This window comes from Tympanuchus pallidicinctus, unplaced genomic scaffold, assembly GCF_026119805.1.
Source record: "Tympanuchus pallidicinctus isolate F22 unplaced genomic scaffold, pur_lepc_1.0 scaffold29, whole genome shotgun sequence".
NCBI lineage: Eukaryota > Metazoa > Chordata > Aves > Galliformes > Phasianidae > Tympanuchus > Tympanuchus pallidicinctus.
This window is the reverse complement of record NW_026294746.1, coordinates 5908469-5933274: the sequence shown is the minus strand read 5'-3', so window position 1 is coordinate 5933274 and position 24806 is coordinate 5908469. Positions and strand designations below refer to the sequence as shown.

At 47.0% G+C, this 24806-nt stretch overlaps 1 protein-coding gene across 4 annotated transcripts in view; it reads left to right on the top strand.

Annotated features, from left to right (window-relative positions):
- The window catches only part of EPHB2 (EPH receptor B2), a 103304-nt gene extending 78989 nt beyond the window's left edge, over positions 1 to 24315 (top strand). Inside the window, exons 6-16 of one of the 4 annotated variants that reach the window (XM_052691639.1) lie at positions 2298 to 2422; positions 6429 to 6591; positions 7222 to 7330; positions 7677 to 7741; positions 10407 to 10529; positions 10824 to 11071; positions 11946 to 12161; positions 13220 to 13369; positions 14977 to 15170; positions 15446 to 15601; positions 18705 to 24315. In XM_052691639.1, the coding sequence (XP_052547599.1) occupies positions 2298 to 2422; positions 6429 to 6591; positions 7222 to 7330; positions 7677 to 7741; positions 10407 to 10529; positions 10824 to 11071; positions 11946 to 12161; positions 13220 to 13369; positions 14977 to 15170; positions 15446 to 15601; positions 18705 to 18813 (1658 nt within the window). In that variant the 3' untranslated portion in view covers positions 18814 to 24315. Of the gene's footprint in view, positions 1 to 2297; positions 2423 to 6428; positions 6592 to 7221; positions 7331 to 7673; positions 7790 to 10406; positions 10530 to 10823; positions 11072 to 11945; positions 12162 to 13219; positions 13370 to 14976; positions 15171 to 15445; positions 15602 to 18704 lie in introns of all 4 variants that reach the window. The other 3 variants (XM_052691637.1, XM_052691638.1, XM_052691636.1) reach the window with 3 other exon arrangements.
- Positions 24316 to 24806: the final 491 nt, after the last annotated feature.

The following is a 24806-nucleotide window of genomic DNA, read 5'->3' as shown; positions in this document are numbered from 1 at the left end:
GTTTCAGTGAAGAAAAAGCATCCCCCATCCACATCAACAGTAATTCAGACCTCTTCCATGAGCAAGGGAGAACCAATAGCAAAGGGAGTGTCCTTGGTGCTGGGCACTGACCTGGAAATGGTCACCAAAGCTGTCTTTCTTTTGTCCCGAGGCAACAAAGAGGAAACACTGCTCATGGAACGAGGTGACCGGTCCCACGGTGCCAGGTTAAGTGCTGCCATCGAATCTTTGGCATTCACAGCCCAGCCGTGCTCCGCATAGTCCTGGAAAGAGCTGTGCACAAAGCAAGCTGAAAGAACAAAGGCTTCATTTTTTTTCCTCTCTTCTTCACAGTTTGTTATGTGTTTGCTTTGAAATACTCAACCTAACGGAAGCGTGTATCTGACTCAGAAACGACGGTTCAGGAAAGTCAGCTTGGAGGTTTTGCAGTTTTTGCCGTCTTTGCCCAGCGGTGTTCATCCTGTGTCACAAAGTGTCTGTGTCTCACGGGTGTTTTCTGTTGTTTGTCACTTCATCATGTCCCGTATCAGCAAAGCTCTCTGCACGGCGTGGTTGAGGCTGGTCACAAAGGTGCTTGATGCTTGTGTTAGAGCTGCATCACACCTTGTGATGAGGTTATCACTGGGTAGCACTATCCCAGATTGTGCTTTTTTCTTCTCTTTCCTTTTTAGCTATTACTCTGCATGCCTTAAATACTTCTGGAAAGGTGCTCAGAGAGCCTGTGGGATCTCCATGCTTGGATGTATTTGGATGTCAGCTGGGCATGGGCCTTAAACAGAATGATGTGACTTTGAAAGTACTCAGCACTGAGCAGCTAGTTGGACTGCAACCCTCCAGAGGTCACTTCTGACCTAAATCTTTCTGTGATTTCATTATTGAGCTTTTCCCTGATGTCTTTGACAATAAGAGCAGTTACTGAGAGTCATAGAACGGATTGAGTTGGAAGGGACCCTTAAAGGCCATCTGGTCCAACCTCCCTGCAGTGAACAGGGACGCCCACAGCTCCATCAGGTGCTCAGAGCCCCTGGAGAAATGTTTAGGACTGTGGGGTCAGGTTGCCCAGAGAAATGGTGGATGCCCCATCCCTGGAGACACCCGATCAGGCTGGGTGGAGCTCTGATCACTGATGGAGCCCCATCTGATGGTGAGTTGGGGTTGGACCTGATGGCCGTTAAGGGTCCCTTGCAACTCAGTCCATTCTGTGATTCCGAGAGCACCCACAGGCTGTGTGCTCATCTCAGTCCAAAGCCAATCCCTACTGCAGGGCAACGTGTAGCTTGGTCTCATCTTCCTTCCAAGGCCTTTCTCTGCAGAGAGAAATGTTCTTTCTTGGAGACGGCGTGAGATCTATGTTGATGAAGAAGCAGCAAGTTCTGGCAAGAGCTAACAGGCTCCAGAAATGTTACCCATGTCTCATCTTAGCAGCACCAACATGAGATACTGATCCCAGAAGTGTGTAAATATGGGCCCCGAATGTGGGAGACCGGGGCAGTAAGGAGGGATCGAGGTTGCTGAGCACTGCCCAGTAGGGGGGCAGATCCACACGGTGGCCCCGTCCCACCTGCTGTTAGAACAGCTCCGACTGCAGCGTTCCTACCTGGCCACAGGCAATAGGCAGGGCAGGGCAGAGCAAAGGGTGGGCAGCTGCCTGGAGTGTGTGAAGAGCTGCTGGAAGGTCCCATTGTGCTCAGTGGGACAAGAGGCGTCTGTGGGTGTGCTATTTCCAGGGCATTCTGACTCGGCAGAAGACTCACCATTGTCAGCATGTCAGGTCAGGTTTGTGTTGCATGCTCATGCTGCTGTACACACCTCCCTTGATTGGCGTGTGCAACTTGCAGACCCAGCACACCAAGCAGGAGAGAAGCTGCTTGCTTCCTGCGTCTGCCTGTTCCATATAAAGCCTCTCTATGCAAATGTCAAAGTACAAAACCCCCTACTTCCCCATGGCAAGCAAGGAGGATTATATATTGCTGGGCTGGTAGCACTTTTCCAGGAGAACAAGGCTGTGTTTGCTCCAACCCTGGGCTCATTTTGCTTGGGAATGAATGATCTCTTTCCAGTTTTCTTGCCAAAGATGCTTCCCTACGTGGTTTCTAATTATGTGAGCTGTGAAAACCTTAACTAATGTCTTCAAAAAGCAAAAACCAGGATCTCCAGACCCCTGGAGAGTCCTGCCTCTGCTGAAAGCAATTTCAGTAGCTCCAAATAGCAAAAACTCACAGCTGCCTGCCTCCAGCCAGGGGATGTGGTCGTGTCCATGCAAGCACCCAACTGAGGCCTCTCTCCTTCTCTTCCAGCTCCTTCAGCTGTGTCCATCATGCACCAGGTCAGCCGCACTGTGGACAGCATTACCCTCTCGTGGTCTCAACCTGACCAGCCCAACGGAGTCATCCTGGATTATGAGCTACAATATTATGAGAAGGTACTGCGGGATTGGCTGCAAGATTTGGGGAGAGGAGGTGATGCAAAGGGCGTGCACAGGCTGCTGCTTTTGGCTCGTCAGCGTGGGTGGCACTGGCTGTCAACATTTTGGAGCACAGTGATGGTTACAGCTCAGTGCTTAGGCAGCATAACTGTGTTGGTCTTTCAGGAGGAGCTTCTCCTTTCTTCACCTCTCCTGCTGGTGTCAAGTGGATCCATTGCAGGGAGAGCAGGGCAGCCAGCAGCCAGTTCAGGGTTTAATTTTTCCCTTTTCATTGGTGGGGAATGGGAACTGGGGGGTTGTCACATAGTATATTGTGCCAGGATGGATCATGTTAGCCAACTGTCCAATCTTTGAGATTGTGTGTCAGTGCATTTGCACAGAAGATGAGTTTGCACCTGTGTGCAGCAGCCTCAACCCCTTTACCTGGGTGTTATACCAGGGGAAAGCTGTTCCAGATCCCCATGGAAGGAACACGTTGCACTACCAACTTAAGGTGAGGATCCCATAGCTCTGGCTCTTCCATCCCCTCTTCTACCTCCTCCCAGGAGAGGAGTGGTGTCCTATGGGTCTGCCAAGGGATGTGAAGACTGCACTGATAATGGTCCCAGGACATGCCAAGCTCTGCATGACTGCTGAACTTCATCCATGCCATTCAGTGGAGATGGGGATTGGAGAGCAGGAGATTTCTCCTTCCAGGAATCTGCCTCTTTGCCTAAAAGCTTATAAACTATATGTTAAAAAAAAAATGCAAACTAACTAATTAAAAAGCTTTATGATTAAATGGAACTGAAAATATTTTCCCAGCAGTTGCCGGAAGAAATGATTAATCCCCCCCACTGCCTGTGACCTATTTTCTCATCACCAAGAGCCAGAGGGAGAACAGGGAGGCGGGAGGAGCTTCTTTGTAGACTGTTAAATAGGTCCTGACCTATATTGCATAAATCACAGCCTTTTATTTGACCCTTGGAGATGATCCCAGAGTACATGGCAAGATGGATGAGAAGGTAACAAGATGCATCTGGAAAGCAAGAAGGGTCCTTTCCCCAGGGACACTCAGAATGATCTCAGGCAGTTCATTCTACCAATCTTGTTTTCTCTTAGTCTCATCCTCTTTCTTTTTTCCCTCAGTTTTCTGGGGGAGGCTTGGCTAAAGGGGAAGCTGCTCTTCGTGGCAACCAACAAGGTGTTCATCTACTTTCCTCTGTTGTCAAATATTTGGACACAGTCCCTCCCTGATCCCAAGGACAAACGGTCCAAGCCACACGTGGGCTATGCTTTTTATGGCAAAAGGCTTTCAGGAGGCACCAGCACAGGCAGAGAGGACAACCCAAGCTGCCCAAGTGCTGTCACTACAGCTCTCTCTTCCTGGGCTTTGAACCTCTTGGTACATTTTTTTGGTATCTTCTTTACTTCCAAGTTGCACACTTGATCAGGTACCTGACTGGGATTGGAAATGTAATGGCTGGACTGGATGATCTCAGTGCTCTTTTCCAACCTTAATGATCCTTTGATTCTATGCTTTTGAGATACCCCCAGACCCAGTTGCTCAGTGATGATACCCAGAAGAGTATGAAGTTGTGGGCCCCAAGGATCCATCTCAGGAGTAACCAGAATGACCCTCCTACCACATCTGAGCATCCCTCCTAATGCATTTGATCCCAAGGGGGCTGAAATTCACATTTGTGTTATTATTTGGCATCCAGCCTTGGACTTGCTTTGTACGTGTGACTCTGTTTGCTTCAGGAACCACAACAGATTGCTGCTGTGCAGATGCAGAGAGGAACTGCCTGCCAAATTAAGTTGGTTGACATTTTTCTTTGCTTTTTTTTTGGCTGATAAAACATGACTTTTTAGAAACCATTTCTGCAAATCCTTCGGGCGTTTCACAGACTATGCATGTTTCAAGAAACTCTTTGTTGATCAGACTTCAGTTTCAGAATAGATTTGGCTCAGAGGGAGAAGAACCAGATGAGGACACTAAATGAAGTCTATCGGGAAGTTAGAAGTATGTTAGAGAAACAGCAAAGGAACATAGGCTTTAAACCACCTGGACATGCTGGAGAAGCTCAGAAGGGTGAAAGGAGAGCAATGTTTGAAGGGAACAAGCAAGCTGCTGAAGGGATGATGTCTGAGCAATATGCCAAAGGCAAAGAGTAGATTTATGAAGAGATTTACCAAGCCATTTTTAAGTCTTAGCCCTGTTAGGCTTGAGGGAAAGTGCTCCAGAGTGATTAAACTGCTGGTTCCAGCCATATGGGTTTGTCTCCACAAACCCATAAATGCTCTGTCCTTGCATGAGGGGAGTTAGAGAGCATAGGTATGAGAATACCTTGCTCAGACATTTGTTTCCTAGCCTATAAACCATCTTGTAAGCATATCTGTGGCATTCGACTTAAAATCCTCCAGGATGACGGTGGGGATGAGGTACTCGCCAACAGTTGGACAGATGATTTTAAAACAACTGTGGTGTTAATGCCATCCAAGGGCCTGGGAGGTTTCATCCAAGCCCTTGGGCAGTAAAAATGAAAACGCTTCCTGACCTACTTCTCTCCTTGCCTTCCTGAGAAAAATCCATGGGAGTTCTGAGGCCTTTTCACACAAACGAGGCAATCAGTTTTCTGTGAGCTCATTTTTTCTCGATCTTTGTTGTCTTTGTATCTGTAATTGAGCTTCTTGAGCACAGAACCCCTAAGTCTCTCTCCACAAGGCTGCCCTCGATGAGTTCTTCTCCCACTCTGTACACATACCTGGGATCGCCCCACTCAGTTGCAACACCTTGCACTCAGCCTTGTTGAACCTCATAGGTTCTTATGGGACCACTTCTTGAGCCTGTCCACATCCATTTGGATGGCATTCCTTCCTTCTGCTGTATCTACTGCACTGCTCAGCTTGGTGCCATCAACAAACTGCTGAGGGTGCTCTTGATCCTGCTGCTTATGTCACTGATAAAGGTGTTAAAGAGTACCACTGCCCTGGGGGACACCACTCATCACTGGCTTCCACCTGGGTGTAGAGCCACTGACTACAACCCTCTGGCTGCAACCATCCAACCAATTCCTTGTCCAGTGAATAGTCAGGTTGAAATGCCCTAGAAGGATGAGAGTGAGTGTGGTGCTTCTTGTAGCTGAAGCTGAAGGCCTCATCCGTAGGTTGCCCTTGATCTGATGGCCTGTAGACCCCTGTAGACCCCAACCACCAGATGTCTTTTTTTAGTCCAGTCCTTAATTTTTGCCCACGAACTCACCCCATCTGTGGCAATTTCTGAGGCAGCTCTTAGCAATCTATCCATTTCTTAACATAGAGAGCAATTTGCCCATTTCTGCTTCCATTCTAAAAAGCCCTCGATTGTCGTGGTCCCGTTTTGTGAATGGTCCCACCAATGTTTCCATGGTAGCAATTAGGTCATAGTTCCCTAATTGCACCGTGGATTCCAGCTACCTGTTAATTTCCCATACTGCATGCATTGGTGTAGACAGAAATCTTTCTGTTAATACAGCCCAGCGTGCATTTGGCCTTCTGGGCTGGATCATGCTAACGTGAAACAAGAAGAAATTCCTCCCTGCCACCCAATGGAGTTTCACAACTCAAGCTCCTCAACCCCAGGTCCATTTGATGGGGTTATGCAAACTGTATCTTTGTGACTTCTTTCTGCCAGTCTAAAATCTCGTGAGAAGTGAGGTTCTTCTCCTGACTGGTGATCTGTGCTTGGTGGGCTTGCCAAGCCCCTTGCAGTGACTTGAAGGCAGCAGTTCTCAGTGACTCACTTGCAAATTTGCCAGGATTTTTAGCTGATCTGTTCCAACCAGTGACCCCGCCAAAGCAACCTCACCTGCCAGATAGGAGGTGCTACTGAAAAGGATAAATGGGGTGAATAACCACACGAAAGGGTGTGGGATAGAAATTTGGAATTTCTGTACTTCTGAGCATTGCAGTGCCTGATTCTGGTGCTGTGTCCAGAACCTTGACTCTCTTTTTTGATGACAGATGTATATTTTCTTGGCAGAACCTGAGTGAGTTAAATTCAACAGCAGTGAAGAGCCCCACCAACACTGTGACAGTGCAAAACCTCAAGGCTGGCACAATCTACGTCTTCCAAGTGCGAGCACGCACCGTGGCTGGGTACGGCCGGTATAGTGGCAAGATGTACTTCCAGACCATGACTGAAGGTGAGTCTTCACCTGCCTCTGCATAAACAAGTCTACAACAAGTCTAGAGAGCCTTGAACAAGATGGAGGTGCACTGGTTGCAATGCTAGTCCCCTTCTTGATAATCCCATCAGAAGTGCATTGATAAGTCACCTGGGTTTATTCAACCTGGCAAGCACTGGAGAAAGATTGGGTACTTGGTATTCCATGCAGGGAATCACTTTGTCTAGGCCAACTTCTGCCAAGCTTTTCTGGCATGGGCACCTGCCTGTTCAGTTGGATTTAAAGGAAATGGAATTTATGATGTTCATCTGCAGAGCTGTTGATGACAAATGTGTTTTGGGTCTCTACTTTTTACATTTGTGCAGCTAAATAAAACAAGCCAAGCCAGTTTTCTAGCCTTGAGGCCAAGTAACAAGGCACAGCATGCATCCACAGGACTAAACATTCCCACCCAAAAAGGATAGCTCCATCCAACCTTCCTGCTTGAGAACATCCTCTGTCAGAGCCAACATGAGACATGCTCTGGACATAGCCCAGACAAAAACCACACCAAGAAGCACCACAGCAGTAGCCATGCAAATAAATGTAGGCCATCCTTGATGAACGTATTGTCAGTCCGTGCAGTAACTCATTCCCTCTTCCTTTCAGCCGAGTACCAGACCAGTGTCCAGGAGAAGCTGCCACTCATCATTGGCTCCTCTGCAGCAGGACTGGTGTTTCTCATTGCTGTTGTTGTCATCATTATTGTGTGCAACAGGTAGGTCAGTCTGAGAGCATCACTTGGGGCCCTCTGTACTGGGGCTGTGCAGCGGGATGGCAGCTAGAGGTGGAGAGTGGTGGGGATAGAAATTGGAGAGGATGGAGATGGGCATGTTAAGTGTTCAGGAGTTGAGTGTCAATGAGCAGCCACTGGCACTGGCTGGTGGTTGAACTATGTGATCTTAACAGTCTTTCCTGCCTTAGCAATTCTATGGTCCTTGTGACCCCTCCTAATTTGGGATAGTCTGTTATTCCACAAAAGTGGGGGAAGAGTGCATTTCAGTGCATTTCTCAGCCTCAGCTGAGCTGTGCACATTGCTCAGGACTCCCTTTCTTTCCAGAAGACGGGGCTTTGAACGTGCTGACTCTGAGTACACCGACAAGCTGCAGCACTATACCAGTGGCCACAGTACGTACCGTGGTCCCCCGCCAGCCCTGGGGGTCCGCTCTCTCTTCGGTTTGTGTTCCTGTTCACTCATTCCTTGCGTTGTACGGGGAGGGCTCAGGGTCCTTAGCCAGGCAGATCTGTGCATGTGAACACAAGAGGATCCTTGTGCTAGTCAGGGCTCCCAGAAGCATGGCCAGATCCTTCTTTAGAAAGCTTCTGTCTAACAAGGCTAAGCTTTTGCAGAAAACTACTGGAGAGATCTGGGCTGTGTGTTTGGCTTATGTCTGCTTGCCCTCCACTTCTTCCCTCCATCCCTGTTCATTGCAGAGGAGTTGGACTAGATGGCCTTCAGAGATCCCTTCCAACTCTAAGGATTCTATGATTCTGTGATCTCAGTGTGCACTGCTGAAACATGCCTCTGGTTCCCCACACCCTTCCTAGACTCTGGCTGTAGCAGCCTCGCGCTTTCTGAACCAGCATATTGCATCCCCTAGAACCAGAGTTTGGCATTTGTTGCCTGGATCACCCACTTGCATCATCTAGATTCCCTACCTGCCCTCTATGGTCCCTGCCACACTTAGCAGAGTTTGTGCTCTCCAAACCTGCATGGTTTTGGATACCAACAACAAAGTGGGCCCCCATGCATGGCCAACAAACTTCTGCAACATCAAACAGAAACTCTTCCACGTGCCCCCAAAACTCCCTCTCCTGCTGTGAAGCCCCTACCACCACACCTTGTCTTGCTGCTCAGATTCTGAGCTTTTCCCAACTTGCCTGCTTCCTATGGAGCACTGTCCTCCTGCAGGAGCTCACATGGTGCCTTTGCCATTGACCGTCCCACTGCTTCCAGAATCCTAGTAAATATGATCCATCTATCTTACGTTTTTTTTTACAAATGTGTGGCATGCTATGCATTGTATCTATATGTATTGTAGGTATTTTGAGATCTGTAGAGTTCTGTATCTATATATGGAGGTTTAGATTGGATATAAGGAAGAAGTTTGTTACAGTGAGGGTGGTGAGGCACTGGCACAGGTTGCCCAGAGAGGTGGTGGTGCCCCATCCCTGGAGACACCCAAGGAGGGGCTCAGAGCACTGATGGGGCTGTGGTTGTTCCTGTTCATTGCAAGGGTGACAGACTAGACTTAGGGTCCCTTCCAACTCAAACTATTCTACGTAATAGATACAGTACATAACATGCCCTCTCTTGCAGCCTGTCTCTTTGACATCCTCATGCACTACAAGGCACTCCCTCACATCCAGCATTCCTGCTTCCAACCTCCCTACGCACCCTGCCTCACCCTCATTCTCCTCACCAGCCCTTGGCTGCATGCCCTCCAAAATGCCTTTTTCCTTCCTAGCTAGAGATCTGTCACTAAACTTCTGCTTTGTTCCAATCTCAGTTGTTATGTACATCATGTTATTTTTGCAACTTCGGGGTGTTTGCACTTTGTTCTTTTACAGACATTGGGCTTTGTTCTGAAAACAGTCGTGCCTGGAGAATATCAGCAGTATTCTGGCACAGGGCTCACTGGTGTTTCTGTTCTTACCTTGGAAACATTTTCCATAAGGCAGAGCACTGAACGGTGACTCCATGCCAGAACAGCATTGTGCTGGCTGCATTGCTATAACTTACCACTAAAAATGACACTCTTCAAGAAAGATTATGTAAATGCAGCTCTCAGTTGTTTGTCAGTCCTTGCTGCATGTGTAAACATACATTCTCACTTTCTGCTGGGGTCTGGTGTGCAACATGACAGCTTCAGGCTGGGAAGGCATTAATAGCTGTGCCTTCACAACTGTCGCAATAGGAGAGGTGCCACCAGATACAGACGGACTGATAACAGGCCTGGGGTGCCTTTTAGCCACATCACTCAAGACACCAATCCAAGGCATAGTCTCTACTCTGTTTCCCAGCAGTGATTGCTGTAGAGAGGCTACACTTATGCTTAACAGATTGCTAAGGCATAGGCCTTAAAGTCCTTAGCATTGCAGCAGCTTGCCTGTATAGGTCTGACCATCATCCTATATCTGGACCTGGGAGTAGTGCCTCTATTTCTGTGGTCTCTGCTCTACAAATACTTCCAATCTGGAGACTGGCCGGAGCCTAGGATTGTGGTATAAAGCTGTCCTCAGCTATAGGTAGCAGTGGGGAGAGCAGGGGACAGACTGGGCTCTCTGTCCTGATTGCATTGCCCATGGAAGGATCACAGAATCTCTAATAGAGGGCTCAGTCTTATGGCTGTACATTAGTACCAGGCACCTTGGAGCCACCTCTATGTACTAGAGAATCAGCATGTGCCTGCATTAATGTCTCAAGGCAACCCTCACCATCTCCTGGACTAGGTCCTGGACTGCTTGAGCCCAGGTCTTCTCCTCTGCTTTCCCATGTGTCTGATGTTTACTGAGGAGGAAGATGATGCAGGGAAGGCCAGCGGGGCCTTTCAGCTCCCTGCTGTGTGCTAACCCTCTGCATACACGTGCATTACTGTGCACAGAAACACGAACACACACAAATGTACTCACACACATGTATGCATACATGGATATACATGCAGTCATGGGCACACAGTCCCATGTAGGTACACACAACCCCACATGCACATGCAAATAGATTTCTCTTGATGTCAATTTTTGGTCACTCCAGTTGTGCCTGTATGTCTGACTCTCCCTCTACTTTACACAGTGACTCCAGGGATGAAGATTTATATTGATCCATTTACCTATGAGGATCCCAATGAGGCTGTCAGGGAATTTGCAAAAGAAATTGATATCTCCTGTGTGAAAATCGAGCAGGTGATTGGGGCAGGTAGGTGAACTGGGAATGTTGGCTGGGTCCCACAGTCTTCATGAGGATTCAACCTTGTATGTACGAGGAAAACTAATGTGAATAAGGTTTTATGCTTAACTACAGCGTTCCTGGACTGGCAAGAACATGGTGGTCTCTGGACCACATCCAGTCTGTCCATAGTGCCCAGTGCTTCTCACCAAAGGATGAATTCTTCTGGAGCTCACTGCTGGAGCCCCAAGGAGTGGGGTCTCTCAGGGGTTAGGCAGAGCTCTGGAAGGCCAATGAGTTCAACCTGTTTCTCTCTGTTCACAGGGGAATTTGGTGAGGTGTGCAGTGGGCATCTCAAGCTTCCTGGCAAAAGAGAGATCTTCGTGGCCATCAAGACCCTGAAGTCTGGTTACACAGAGAAGCAGAGACGGGACTTCCTGAGTGAAGCCAGCATCATGGGGCAGTTTGACCACCCCAATGTCATCCACCTGGAGGGAGTGGTGACCAAGAGTTCCCCAGTCATGATCATTACAGAGTTCATGGAGAATGGCTCTTTGGACTCCTTCTTGAGGGTATGAAATCCCAGGGTCAGAGGAGGACTGGGAGGGGATGGGGGGAGATTCCTTCTTTGTGCCAGTATAGCTTGTCCTTCACTGCCCACCGGGGAGGTCTGTGGCCTCAGGAGAAGTGGTGGCATCAGGGCTGTCATGTTATGTGTCCTCAAGATTGAACCAAGCCTTACTTTTTTAGTACAATTACATAAATCAAAGTTACCGGCTTAAAGAAAAAGGAAGTTTTCCCAATGCCTTAGAAGTAATCTGTTACTCTTTCACTCCTATGTGTGGCATCTAGGTCAGGTCATCCTGTCCTGGTCATAATGGTATTGGGTGGCGTTGGGCTCCATAAATGGAGCCAGGAGTTGGACTCAGTGATCCTTGTAGTCTCTTCCATCTCGGAGTATTCTGTGATTCTGTGTGTTTCTACACTTGTACTAGAGGAGTGTTGTTCATTTCAGAGCAACTCCTTTACAGACATGGAGGTGAGTTCTGCCAGATCTTTTACACAGCAGGGCTCCAGCTCCAGCTGCTGTGTCTAAACATTTACAGGCCTGAGTCTGATGTGAATAATTCACTGTGTGGAATGAATGCCGAATTCACTTGCTTATTAGGAATAGATTACCCCTTCCAAACCCTCGCATGCAAGATGTGGCAGATCTGTCACCTTTGAATGTCAGCAGCCATTGGTATTGGTGCCTGTAGGGCGTGTGAGGGTGACTTCCAGCCCTTGTGAGCTCTCCCTTCTCTTTCTTTGAGAGGGAACTTGTGGTGCTGGTGGCATAGCTGTGTCTTGACACGTGATGTAAACAAAGACTACTGGCTGTTTGCCCGCTCACGACCGGCTGTGGGTTTGCACCTCTCATGTCTATTCTTTCCTTTTTTCCCCAAGCAAAATGATGGGCAGTTCACGGTGATCCAGCTGGTGGGCATGTTGCGTGGCATTGCAGCAGGCATGAAGTACCTGGCTGATATGAACTACGTGCACCGGGACCTGGCTGCCCGCAACATCCTGGTCAACAGCAACCTGGTCTGCAAAGTGTCCGACTTCGGCCTCTCCCGTTTCCTGGAGGATGACACCTCTGATCCCACTTACACCAGTGCACTGGTAAAGCTGCTTTTGCATAGCAGGAGGGGTGGGTGGGGAGGAAGGAGTGAGAGAGAAGTTTCCTGTTGATGTTAAGAATGCTTTTCTCAGGATACCAGCAATGGGAATAATGTGTCACCTGGGAAATATCAATTGAATGAATGAAGGAAGGTCTTTTCTTGCAAGTTTGTGTCCAGTTATTATTCCAGCAACTGTTAATAGGCCTTATAGTCATACCTACGGAGAAGACTTTCTTGATCAGTACGACTGCAGCCAGTAGTTTTCCTAGATCCCATCTTTTGCAGGGGCAGACAGCACCACCCCACTGCAGTGCCTGTGAGACGCGTTCTTGGAAATAACTGTTGATAGAGCTGGGCCTGATCTGTAGGAAATGATCCCTCCCAGATCTTTTGGAGCTGCCAGTGAGAAGATGTCAAGCACAGCTCTTCATGAATTCTTTTAATTTAATTTAATTCTTAAAAAAGAATTTAATCCTTTTTTATTCTGCTTCTGAGATAGATGACAGCAAAAGGATGGGAGGGGGATTGAAGAGGAATTTGTTTGATTTTTTCCAATTTCACAGTCATTCATTGCCAGCACAATGGACATTTTGACATGCCAGGGATTGCTGTAACTGTAGGCAGGTGGAAAGAGCTGAGCTTGTTTAATATGGTGAAACGAAGGCTGAGTGCCTTCCTAGAAGTGACCTGCAGTACTTGAAGAGCAGGAAGAAGTCAGAGCCAAACAGTTTTCATTGGTACCATATGGTGTAACAAGGAGCAGTAGACAAAATCATAGCGTGGGACACTCAGGTTGAATAATAGGAAAAACTTCTTCCCCAGGGGCTTGGTGCAACCCTGAACAAGTCACCAGACAGATGAGGGGGATCATCAACCCTGAAGGTTGCCAGGAGGTGGCTGGACAAAGCCATTCCCAAGCTGTCGATAGGGATAGTTGAGAGATCCCTTCCTCTGGGATTTGATTGGTATATCAGACAAAAGTGTTTTGGACACATCTCTTTCAATTGCTCTTTCTTTTTCTGCTGCTATCCTCTCTTAGTTGTTTGTTTTTCCCTGCAGGGTGGGAAGATCCCAATACGGTGGACAGCCCCTGAGGCAATTCAATACCGAAAATTCACATCAGCCAGTGATGTGTGGAGCTATGGAATAGTCATGTGGGAGGTGATGTCCTACGGCGAGCGGCCTTACTGGGATATGACCAATCAAGATGTGAGTTGTTAAGAAACCAGGAGCAGGAACCCTGAAATCAAGAGCAGATTGCAAGGCGAAGGCATGGTTATATCTAGACGTGGCCTGTGGCATGTCCAGAACACTCTCTGTCATGGGAGAGGTGTCCACAGTCAAAATCTTTCAGGATTCTTGTTGTATTGTCTCTCTGATGAGCTGTCCTTCATGCTCTCTAGGCCTCAGGATAAAACATCAAGGTCTTGGGTAGACCCTTTGGTGTGCAGAAGGCTTGTCTACCTCTCTTCTGCAAGCCTGGGTATGAAAACCTTAATATAACAGCATCTTCCTGACCTCAAGTTTGTTTCAGAACTGCCTCTGGGAAGTAAATGGGTCCTCTACTGCCACCTCTATTCTACCATTCTGCATGCTCTTCAGTCTTTGGGCTTCCCACCTGGCCCTCTCAAATCCTCCCACCCCAATGGCAAATTAGACATTTTTCAGGTCAATACAGCTCCATCCGTACCATGTCAGGTTCAGAGAAGAGCAAATTCCTCCTCATTACCTAGTGGGGAATTTGTTGAAACGAGTCCCTAGTGGCTGAAGCATGACTTCCTTGTCCCAGCATGCCAGTAAAATCTTTACATTAGTTCTGTGTGACAAAGAGAAGGATGTTAAGTGTTAGGTCCTTCTCAGAAAGGCCTCATTCACATTTGGGTTTCATTATCACTTTCAGTTTCAAGCATGTACTGCAGACGTGTCTCTGCCCTCTCCCTGCCTTGGCATCCCTCCGTGCACTCGGCATTCTGCTGTCCCCCACTCGTGTCATTGTTCTCTCCCTTCTGTTCTGCACCTCTTCCCTTACAGTTTCCTACTTCCATCACGCAGCTGGTGAGGATGTCAGAGCCCATGCCCATCTCCTCAGTGCAGCTTGCTGCATGCTGGCTGCTCCCCTGCCTCCCCAGCCTCTTCTCCCCCTTCTTGTGCCGCAGGACATCATGCCCCAGAAGCTGTCACCACTTAATTGCAGCTGATGCTCCCTGCGAATTAACACATGGCAGATATTCGCTGCAGTTTAGCCTCCTGACCCTTGGGTGTGAGAGTCTGGGGAGGCAGGGGAAGGAAAAAGGGATGGAGAGTGCAGGCTGTGCCCCCTCGCGGGGTGGATCTGCTGGCTGCAAGGCGGGTGGCTCCTTAGGAAATCATTCAGTCATTGCCAGAGCCAAATGCTTGATGGTTGCGTGGACTCTCTCCAGTTCTTCCCCAGGAGAGTCTTAGGCAGCTCACCAGAGGAGTCCTTAGAAGTGTGCAAGACAAATCTATAGTGGCCGTAATCAAGGAGTGAGAACAGACAGAGATGCTGAGATCCTTCTACCAGAGTGACAGAGAGCTGAGGTTTCCTGTTGAAGAAGATCCCTTTTGCGTCTGCTGTTTCCATTATATGTGACAAGGCCGTGTATTTTCCCAGGTCCCTTGGTGTTGCAGGGAGACACCAAAGAAGCATCAGGCAAAACCTTCTCACCATTACAGTCACCCTTAGGAGCTAAGAAAAGGAACATTAAGAGTTAAACGAGTGCCACTTTGGCCTACTCCTCCATTCAGGGATAGAGATGTTATTGCCACTCTGTTGATTTCTCTTCCTCTCGTTGCAGGTGATAAATGCTATTGAGCAGGACTATCGGCTGCCACCCCCTATGGATTGTCCAAATGCCCTGCACCAGCTAATGCTTGACTGTTGGCAGAAGGATCGAAACCACAGACCCAAATTTGGACAGATTGTCAACACGTTAGACAAAATGATCCGAAATCCTAATAGTCTGAAAGCCATGGCACCTCTCTCCTCTGGGTATGCATGCTGCCTTACTGTCTTTTGGTTTCTGTTGTTTGTGGCCTGACGGGCACCATCCTTGCATCTCTCCTGGGTAGCTGTTGTAAAGGCCGCTTGACCCATGTTGTTTCCTCCTCTATAGAGGATCAGTAAAAGATGTCAAAGTCACTCTTGTCCCTCTGCTTTGGACTGAGTAATGCTGGTCCAAGTCATTCCAGCCGATGGAGGGTGCAGAAATGCATGTGCTTGCTTGCCGTTGCTCGCTGTGATCATGCTCTATTTCTGTGTTTCAGGGTTAACCTCCCTCTACTTGACCGCACAATCCCAGATTATACCAGCTTCAACACTGTGGATGAATGGCTGGATGCCATCAAGATGAGCCAGTACAAGGAGAGCTTTGCCAGTGCTGGCTTCACCACCTTTGATATAGTATCTCAGATGACTGTAGAGTAAGTGCCCAGGCTTCTGGTCCCAAAGAGCAAAGAAAGATCTCAGTTGTTTAACAGCTGATCACTAATTGAGTTTATTTTCTTTTCACATTGTTTTACAGAATTTGTTACCTTGTAGACCCTCTTCTGGTCTGTTCAATTTCTGCAGAACTGTCTCTATTCTGCAGGCAGTCTTTTATCCAGATTTTGTCCATCTATTGCTCTAGATCTGCAGAATTCAGTCCCGTGTTCTCACACTGCATGTGAAAATGAAAACTGCCGTTAGTGTCTCCAAAACCCCTCCATGGAACAAATAGAGATTTTACAGTGGCATCAGGCACTTCTCCAACCACTGGAGAACACTTCAGGACTCCGCAGTCCTTGTGCATGTCTGGCTTACAGGCAGAGGAGACATACATGCTACAAAAAAATTCTGGTTAAGAAAAGCCTCTGGAAGTCCACATGGTTTCACTTTGTTTTGAATTGTCCTGTATGCACTAAAAACTTTCCTCAGTGGCAAGATTTTAGCAAGTTCTTCAGAGAAAGCAGGCAGCTGAAATCCATTTGTGGTAGTTTTTGAAATCCCTTGGGGCCAACTGGGGCTTTGATGCCTCTCGGGAAAGATTTGTAGTTGGTTGCAGTTAGCTTTAGAAACCCTTGCCAGGAAAGCACCAAGCATTAAAGCCATGTGTAAGTGCTGTGATGTCTCTGTGCCTGGTAACTAGGAAGGTTTCTTGGAATTGATGCCTAATTTCACACTTAAAAACTATCACTCAATCAGAATGCGTCCACACAAACAGCCAAACTGATTTTTGGGGGCTTTTTTTGCTCTTACTTGCTGCCAGGAAATTCACGTGGCAATTCTGACTGTTTCAGTGTATCCATGGTACAGCCCCAGAGCTTTGGGGGTGATTTTGGGACTGTGTAGGCTGTGTTCACACTACAGGAAGAAAACCCTTAAAATCTGAAAGATAACGAAGAACTTTAACCAAACTGGGCCCACACCACAACCCAACCCTGCTAGATTTGGTGGATTTTACGCAGTGTATCTGTTGGATACATTGCAGCCAGGCTAATGAAGTCAGTGTTTTCCTTGGATGTGCTCAGTGTCCTTTAAATGCTACTCTTCCCAGTACCTTCCCACATCCCTCACAGTATCTTCCAAGTCCTCTCTGTGTGCCTTCAGTGTTGTCACAGGGGTTCCCTCAGCTCATCCTCGTGTCCCCTGTCTCTTCTGACAAACCTTTCCACATTTCTCACCTGGTTGGGTGGACAGAATTATAGAGGTGATAGATCAAATCCTTTGTCCTTGGAAAATCATGATACAACATTACTTGAGACCACCTTCTAAGGATTGTATCAGTGGAACTGAACTGCCATAATGCTCTCTTTTCTTGAAACCGGGGTAGCCAGCAAAGTTTAAATGTTTACTGAAAACAGCTTCAGTGTACCAAATGCAGGTGATTTCAATGCTGATCTACCTGAGTGTGAGCCTAACAAGGTTGAACAAGGCCAAGGTCAAGGTGTTGTGTTTGGGTCAGGGGAGTCCCAGATATGAGTACAGGCTGGGAGTAGAACTAATTGAAAGCATCCCTGTGCAGAAGGACCTGGGGGTCCTGATGGATGAAAAGCTGGACATGAGCCAGAGTAAAGACTGGTTTTTATTCCTAATCAGAGTAAAAGCAGAAATCAAATCGCCAGACTCTTCCAACAGGAAATGTTCCCTTTTCTTAGCTCAGCATATTTGGCAGCACAGAGGAGGGAGTGGAAAGCAGCAAGGCAAGTAGTCACTGTAAGGACACCACCCTGGTGCCGGGGTTGTGTAGTGCTCAAACAGGTTTCCAGTTGCTTTGCTGTGCAGAAATTTGAATGGCAGCAAAGCTGTGGCTTGGGTGCTCACTCTCCCACCATTCTTAGAGACTGAAGGGTGCTTTGACAGCGGTCTGCAGCCAGAACATACGATCTGTTGCACAGATCCATCCTCAGCTTTCCTTCTTCATTCCTTCTTCCTCCTTGTGTTTGACCGGAGAGACAAGGTGTAGAGCAAGCACTAAAGCAAACACCAGCCCATTTGCTACTTGTTCTAAAGGATTTTCTTCCACATTTCCTTGGAGCTTCCATTTGCCCTGCTTTGCCCATTGGTGCCCACTCTTAAAATTCTGTTCCTAACACTGAAGGAAAGAGAAAAGGCAATTGAAAATCCTTGAAGTAAGGCACGGATGGCATCTTACGAATGCCATCCATTCTCTGATCAGAAGATTCATGACTGAAATTTATTCACCAGCAGGGAGGTGAGTAGCAAACTCAGCTGGAGTGATCACATATAGCACTAATGCAGAGTAACACTCATGCTCTTGGTGTGAGCTTTATCTTCCCCAGATGCCTAATATCCATCAGAAACAGCAGCAGTGCAAAAATTAGATTGCCACGCTTCAGAAAAGAGGATAAGTAGCAGAAGTTTTTCACTTCATGGCCTCATCAGAACAGTGTGGTGGATGTGGTACTTAGGGACATGGTTTAGTGGGCAGTATTGGTGATAGGTGGATGTTGGACTGGATGATCTTAGAGGCCGTTTCCAACCTGAATGGTTGGAAATTATCTGTGACTCTGTGATAATTCAAGAGTAACAAAAGCACTCATCATCTTCACACAGGGAGTAACATCCGTGTATCACCTCCTATTCATCCATCTCCAAGGATGGAAAAGTAGGTTTCTAATTCCTATCTGACACAGCAGGAGAGAGAATCCAGACTTTCAGTAATCCAAACAATTCAAGGGTAGAAAACGTAAAAGCTTTTCAAAGACCAGTTCACTTAGAAGCAGTGAGCAAAGCACTGCATTGGCGCTCAGTACTGAGGCTTTCTGTGCTTGGGGGGTGCTGCAGTTATGCTGAAAATGCAAAGACTGAGAGGTTCATCCAGGAGAAGAAAAGGCAGAGGAGTGAAGGTTCCACCTAGCTCTCATTCACCCATTGCATTTGTGGAATAAGTGCTGCAGATACAGTGTGGAGACTACATCTCCCAGCATAGCACGCTCCAAGGGGATGCTCATGCATAGCCTTGTTCTGATGCACTTTTTGATCTTTGCTGATGTTTATGTGGTGTTTGTTTCTTTCCTCCCAAAGGGACATTCTACGAGTTGGGGTCACTTTAGCAGGACACCAGAAGAAAATTCTGAACAGTATCCAGGTGATGAGAGCACAGATGAACCAAATTCAGTCTGTGGAGGTTTGATAGCGACGTGCCCTCGTGCTCCACTTCCTTGAGGCCCTGCTCCCCTCTGCCCCTGTGTGTCTGAGCTCCAGTTCTTGAGTGTTCTGCGTGGATCAGAGACAGGCAGCTGCTCTGAGGATCATGGCAACAGGAAGAAATGCCCTATCGTCACCAAGAGGTGAAACAATAGAAAACAATGGAAAAAGGGAACAAGAAAAGACAGCTATTTTGAAAACAAACAAACAGTGAATTATTTTTAAATAATAATAAAAAGCAATTGCAGTCTTGAAAAGGGCTCCAAGACCAATGGGAGTCTTCAAAGGAAGAGAATAGAGCAGCTTCATCTATTTCCTCTTGCACAAGGGTTGCTGCAGCTGGGCCCAGACACCTCTGGAGTTATGAGACTTTTCAAGAAGACGAATGCAAAGAATGGTCACAAGAAGCACTTCTCTTTCTCACCTGGGATGGCAGCTCTGGGAATGCCCAGCAGTCCTTCCTGAAAGCCCTGTTGGCAAATCGAAGAGGAGAGCTGAAGCTCTTTGGTGCTGTGGAACCAAGTGCATCTCAGAAATTGTTGGACTTCTACAAAAGCTGAAGACATTTTCTTTTTTTTAAAACAAGTAAACTGATACTAGAAGAGGCTGTTTCCGTCAAATGAGAAGGAATCTGTAACACTGGGGGGGGGTTGGGGAACGGGGGAAATCAGTCCTTTTTACATCTCTTTATTTTCTCTTGTCATGGAACAGTTTTGTGAGTGACAGTTTCCTAAGGGTCCGTCCATCCACCCTCCAATGGCATCATTGTTTCATACATATCATATGCACAAGACTTATAGTGATGTCCTCACTCGATGCCAATGATCTTTCCCCAGAAGACTTCCCAAGTACAGTATGTAGTAGATTTTGATTACAGATGCTGATGTGTACCTTTATTTTTCGGTTGTCATTGTTGGGAGATTCGTCCTTTTACCTTGCTTTGTTAACACCAATATGTGAGTTTGGGGTTGGAATTTTTTTGGTCGATTGGGGTGGTGTTTTTTTTTTTAACGAAAAGGAAACGACATTTCCAAGCATCATATCATTCAAGAACTTAAATCCTTTCCTTGCGGAAGGAAAAATTGCTTATTGACAATATGCCAGGAGAAAAAGTTTTTTATATGCACATTTCCTCATGTTTGCTTGTTTGTTATTTTGCAATTCGTTCCGACCTGACAGGTGTTCCCAACTGTTGGGTTTCCTGTTGTCTGATGAGACGAAATGATCACCTGCTCAATTCAGGGTTGTTGGTGCAGCGATGAGCAGTATTATGGAAGGGTTATTGCTTTTGTTTTATGGAGGGGAGGGAAAGATGGGAGGGTGGTTGTGTTCTGAGTGGGAATGATGGCTGTTAGAGCCCCTTGGAGATGTCTGCTTAGAAAGATGTCGAGGTTGATTGGTGCACATGGTTTCTAGCTGCAAGGTTCTGGGTGCTTTGTACCATAACCAAGCTCTGTGGCAGTGCTTTGTGCCCTTTGGACACACAGTCCCTTTGTTAGGCAATGCCCAGTTGGCTCAGAGCATCATCTCAGCCCTTTGCCTCTAGGATAACACAGGGGAGCAAACGATGAGTCCAGGTCTCTGTAGGAAAATGCCATGGTTGAAGCTCAATGACCAGATGGTGGGTTTATAAATAACAGAAATAAATACTTTAGTTACTGAACAGCTCCCTGATATGTATAAATACCACCAAGCAAGTGCAGGGCAAATAGAAATTATAGCAGTGGGATTGTTGTCCCTGTTCAGCAGCACCTCATGTCTCCTGGAACGTGCCTCCATGGTAGGGTTCAGCTGCCCACACGTGGCAAATTTGCACACATCTGAACATGTGTTGATAAACCCTCCTCTGCCATTGCCATGTCATTCGTAGAGCCCTGCACTCACGTTCAGCAGCGTGGGCTGCAGGAAGGCAGGCACTGGGAGCTGGTTTGCTGTGTTGTCCAGGAGCTGAATCCAAGAGGAAAGCTGTAGATGGAACTCCCTGTTCAGACCTCAGTGCCCAGACATCACTTTTCTAGATAAGGGGCCATTTATAAAGTACTCAGCATTTTCTGCTTTCAGATCAGATGGGAAAGCACATATAAGTGGCAGCAGAGCATTTCCTGCAACTGAGTTACTTCTCTGCCCTACTGCCTCCTTCAGGGCACAATCTGATGTAGAGAGAGTTTGGAGTGAGCAGACAACAGGCATTTCAGCTGGACATTTCAGCTGCCCTATATGCAGTGTGTGTAGTGTGTCTGTCTAGCTGAAAGGATGTTTTGAATGCCCTTGAGGTCAGAAAGCACTGCTCCAGATCACGAAATGAACTCAGTTTAAAGAGGAAGATGCAAAACCTGACGGTGTCAACTAAACAGAGTGCTTTCAGAGGGCACACGAGGAAAGAAGAGTCTTCTCCAAGGCACCTGTCCCATAGGACTGCTCACGTGGGTGTCTGTCTCGCAGTGTAGTGGCTGTGCTTTAACAAGGGGCTGTTGTCAGCTCCCAGAGGCATGGCTTTCCCAAAGGTCTCAGAATCTTTTTGGTGACAGTTGGGGCCGAGGGAAGCAGGGTGCCATGCCAACCCTTCTAGCCACAGCCAACCACCTACTTTATGTGCAAGGGAGCTTTGCAGCACAAGGAGAGCTGTCTGACTAGAAAACTCACCAGCAAATTCCTATGGGGCAACCATGTGGAAGGAGCACGTGATGCCCTTCAGTTGTCTTTTCTCAGACAGCTCTGGGCTGTTCTGTGCCATCAGTGCATGCGTGCTTATGCCACGGAGGAGCAGTGGCCAAGCAGTGTCCTTTCAGCCAGTAGGGCTCGGAAGGACACTTCAGGTTATTTGTCTCAGTGCACTGAATCTCCTCACTGCATTAAACACATCTACCTACCAGACCCAACCCACTGTGAAAGAAGGGACTACGCAGAGCTCAGAGCCACGGCAGCTGTCTGCAGGGTAGGGAAAGCACATCCTTCTCTCTTCCTCTGACCAAAAAAATCACGTGATGGCAGTCAGTCCTACAATAATACACTCCCATCTATTTATATCAGGCATTGCTGCGACATCTGTCTGTGTTTGTACAGGACTAATGGAGAATGAGACCTAAAATGGAAATGATCCATAAAACACTGCAATTTTCTGCATCCCTACAGCTTTCCAGGGAGGATGAGGAACCGAGTTCCTGTTAAGTACTTTGGTTGTAAATTATTCTGGTGCATGCTCCAGTGGACAGCATAGTCACTGCAGTGACTTTAATGTTTATACTTCATGGGTATCAAATGTACTGCTATGAAATATGAGTGTAATGGCAAAATTCAACAAATAACAAGGGGAAAATGGGGAAAAGTCACTTGCAAACATTTACACTGTGAAATAGTTGTGCATATGCATGTGTGCATGTGTGAATACTTAACGAAACTCATCACCATGTTATTTTTCAGGCAGCTTGTTGCAATTTTCACATTTTCCCTCCATCTTTCAAGCTACCTCCAAGACCTCTTCTCCTCCACTGTTGCCCACTGCCATCTGCTGCCGAGGCCACGTTTGTCTTGTGATGGCATCCAGTAGAAGAGCTGAGCAGGACGCTAAGTTGCAAATATGTTAGTTGGCCAAGTTCAAATCACACAGAGTATCATGAATATGTGGGTAGTAGGAAGGTAAAGGATTCACCCACAATACTGCATTTTATGGGTCTCTTTCAGCCCTCTAATTAACAGCAAAGGAGAAAAAAAAATGAAAAATGAACTTAAAAGGCACAGCACTGCCATGAACTACTCACCAGCTGTGACACAGGGCACTACGGACTGCACTCCCCCTCCACAAATTATCTCCCTTTCTCCCCTAAGACCCCAGAATTTCATGAACTTGTAGACTTGCAGCTTGCAGCAGATGAGGATCTGTTTGTTATCATCTGGCTTCTTCTCTCCATTGCATCCTCACTACCACACAGTAGATTTCAATCTCTCCATGGGGTCCGAGTCAATTTTGCTGTCCCAGGGTCTGGCAGTTTTGCAGCATTACTTTAATATTATAATTCAAAGGCAGAACATTTTATCCCCCGGCTCCATGGCAGCCATGGTACAGCAGAGCCATCAAGTTGGTGTTGGTGGACTGGTTGGCATCAGAACTTGCACTCTGCTGCATCATTAACAGTTACGTCCTCTAATAATGCAATAAATCTGTGTCTGTCTTGGATTCATGAATCCAAAATGTGTGAAGTAAGACAAAATATGTTTTAGTCTGTTTTTTTTTCATCTCCCTTTCTGTGTGTCTGACTTGAGGCTGATTTACTGGAGGTCTTTTCCATCTTAACTTTTAACAAGCTCTTCACATACAGGTTCAGCATTTTGCCCTTTTAGAGTTGTAAGAACAACTGATGTAGCATCAGCATGTTGTTGCACTCTGTGGCAGTTATCCAGTGCAGTTCAAAACACCCTAAAGTTTACCTGCTTTGCTGTGTTCCACTCCGATCTCTTAGTGAAACTGGTGTTAGGAGTGCTTTCAGCTCGAGGATCAACAGTCCTTTATTCCCAACAGTTAAACTTTATTTTGGGTGGTCCTCGGTGTCCGAAGAGTTGGACTCGATGATCCTTATGGCTCCCTTCCCACCTGGGATATTCTGTGATTCTGGTTTGTCCTCAGAATGGCAGCCCTCTTCCCTGGCGTTGTCTGCTTTACAGCCACGTTCTGGGTTGTGTCTCCAGTCCAGGAGTTGAGCAGCAGTGCCATCTGCTTACAGTGATGGTTCCACCGTGTTCACAATTCAGTGCACTTCTGCCACTGGCTTTTCATGAGCACTGACCACAAAAATTATCTTCTGTGCTGCTGATTTCATTTTGTTACTGCTGAGAGCTACTGGAGTTCTCCCGCTATGCAAAAAAACTAAACCTCTATATTTCTTTTTTGCTTCAGACACATTTTGGCCTCATCTTTAGACTTCTTCAGGATGAGTCGTCCATCTCTGGGATGATTTTGCTTCCTGTAACCATTGAACCCTTCTCAGAAAGAGGACCTCACTTCTGTCCACGTTTACTTCTGTGTGTGAGGCATTCCACAGTCCTCCATGAAAACTCCCTGCATCGTGCAGATATTTCCTGGAATCTGAGTTATTGTTGTTCCTCTGTGTTATTTCTACGCTGTCAAATGTGAGCTGCAGAGATTTGGGACTAAAAGTGAGACATCATCTCTGCCCTCAAATCTGTGCTTGTCTTAATTTGTATTCTCCACTGCCCTACAAATGACTCAGCAGCTTCTCATCCTTTCTCTCAGTTCTGTAGGAGATTTGCACTCCTCTGCAGCCCTGTGCTTTGTGGGATAGCAGCCACACACACGCAGTGTGGTCTGATCCCTGACTCATTTCTCCTCTGGCAGTTGGATGTTCGTAGTTCCCTGATTGCCATTCAGAGTACCACAGGATTTAACTGTGTGCCTCATCTTTTCCAGGAAATCCATTCTACCTTTGTGAAAAAAAAAAAAAAAAAAAAAAAAAAAAAAAAAAAAAAAAGGAAACACTTGTTTGATCCTTTTCCAGTTGCCAATTTCAGGATTTTCTCAGTTACTTTAACTGTAGCTTCTACCTCTATCTCCAAGGTCAGTCTTCAGCGCTTGCACAGACAGCACTGTGCCCCTTGGAATCCTACTAAAGAGGAAAGGAATACACTTTTGGGAGACATCAGCAGCCAAACAGCTGTGTTAGCAAAGCTAATGGAAGGAGATCAAGAGGGACTAAGAGGAGGCAGGACAGGCAGATCCCTCTTCTGCCCCAGATATCTTTCTTCTGTGCTGCTTGCTCATTGATTGCGGTCTGTGTCGTCAAGTTGGCTTAAGAGGCTGGGGGTCAACATTGCACCCCCACTGAACAGTTCCTTGGGTATGGTGGACACCAGCCTGGGGCTGATGGTCTGGCAAATCTGCACTCTTACTTGGCCTTTGCTTTTGGAGAGTGAATGCAAAGACTGATTGCTAACAAATGCTAGCACTCAGCCTTCACATGAGAGTGT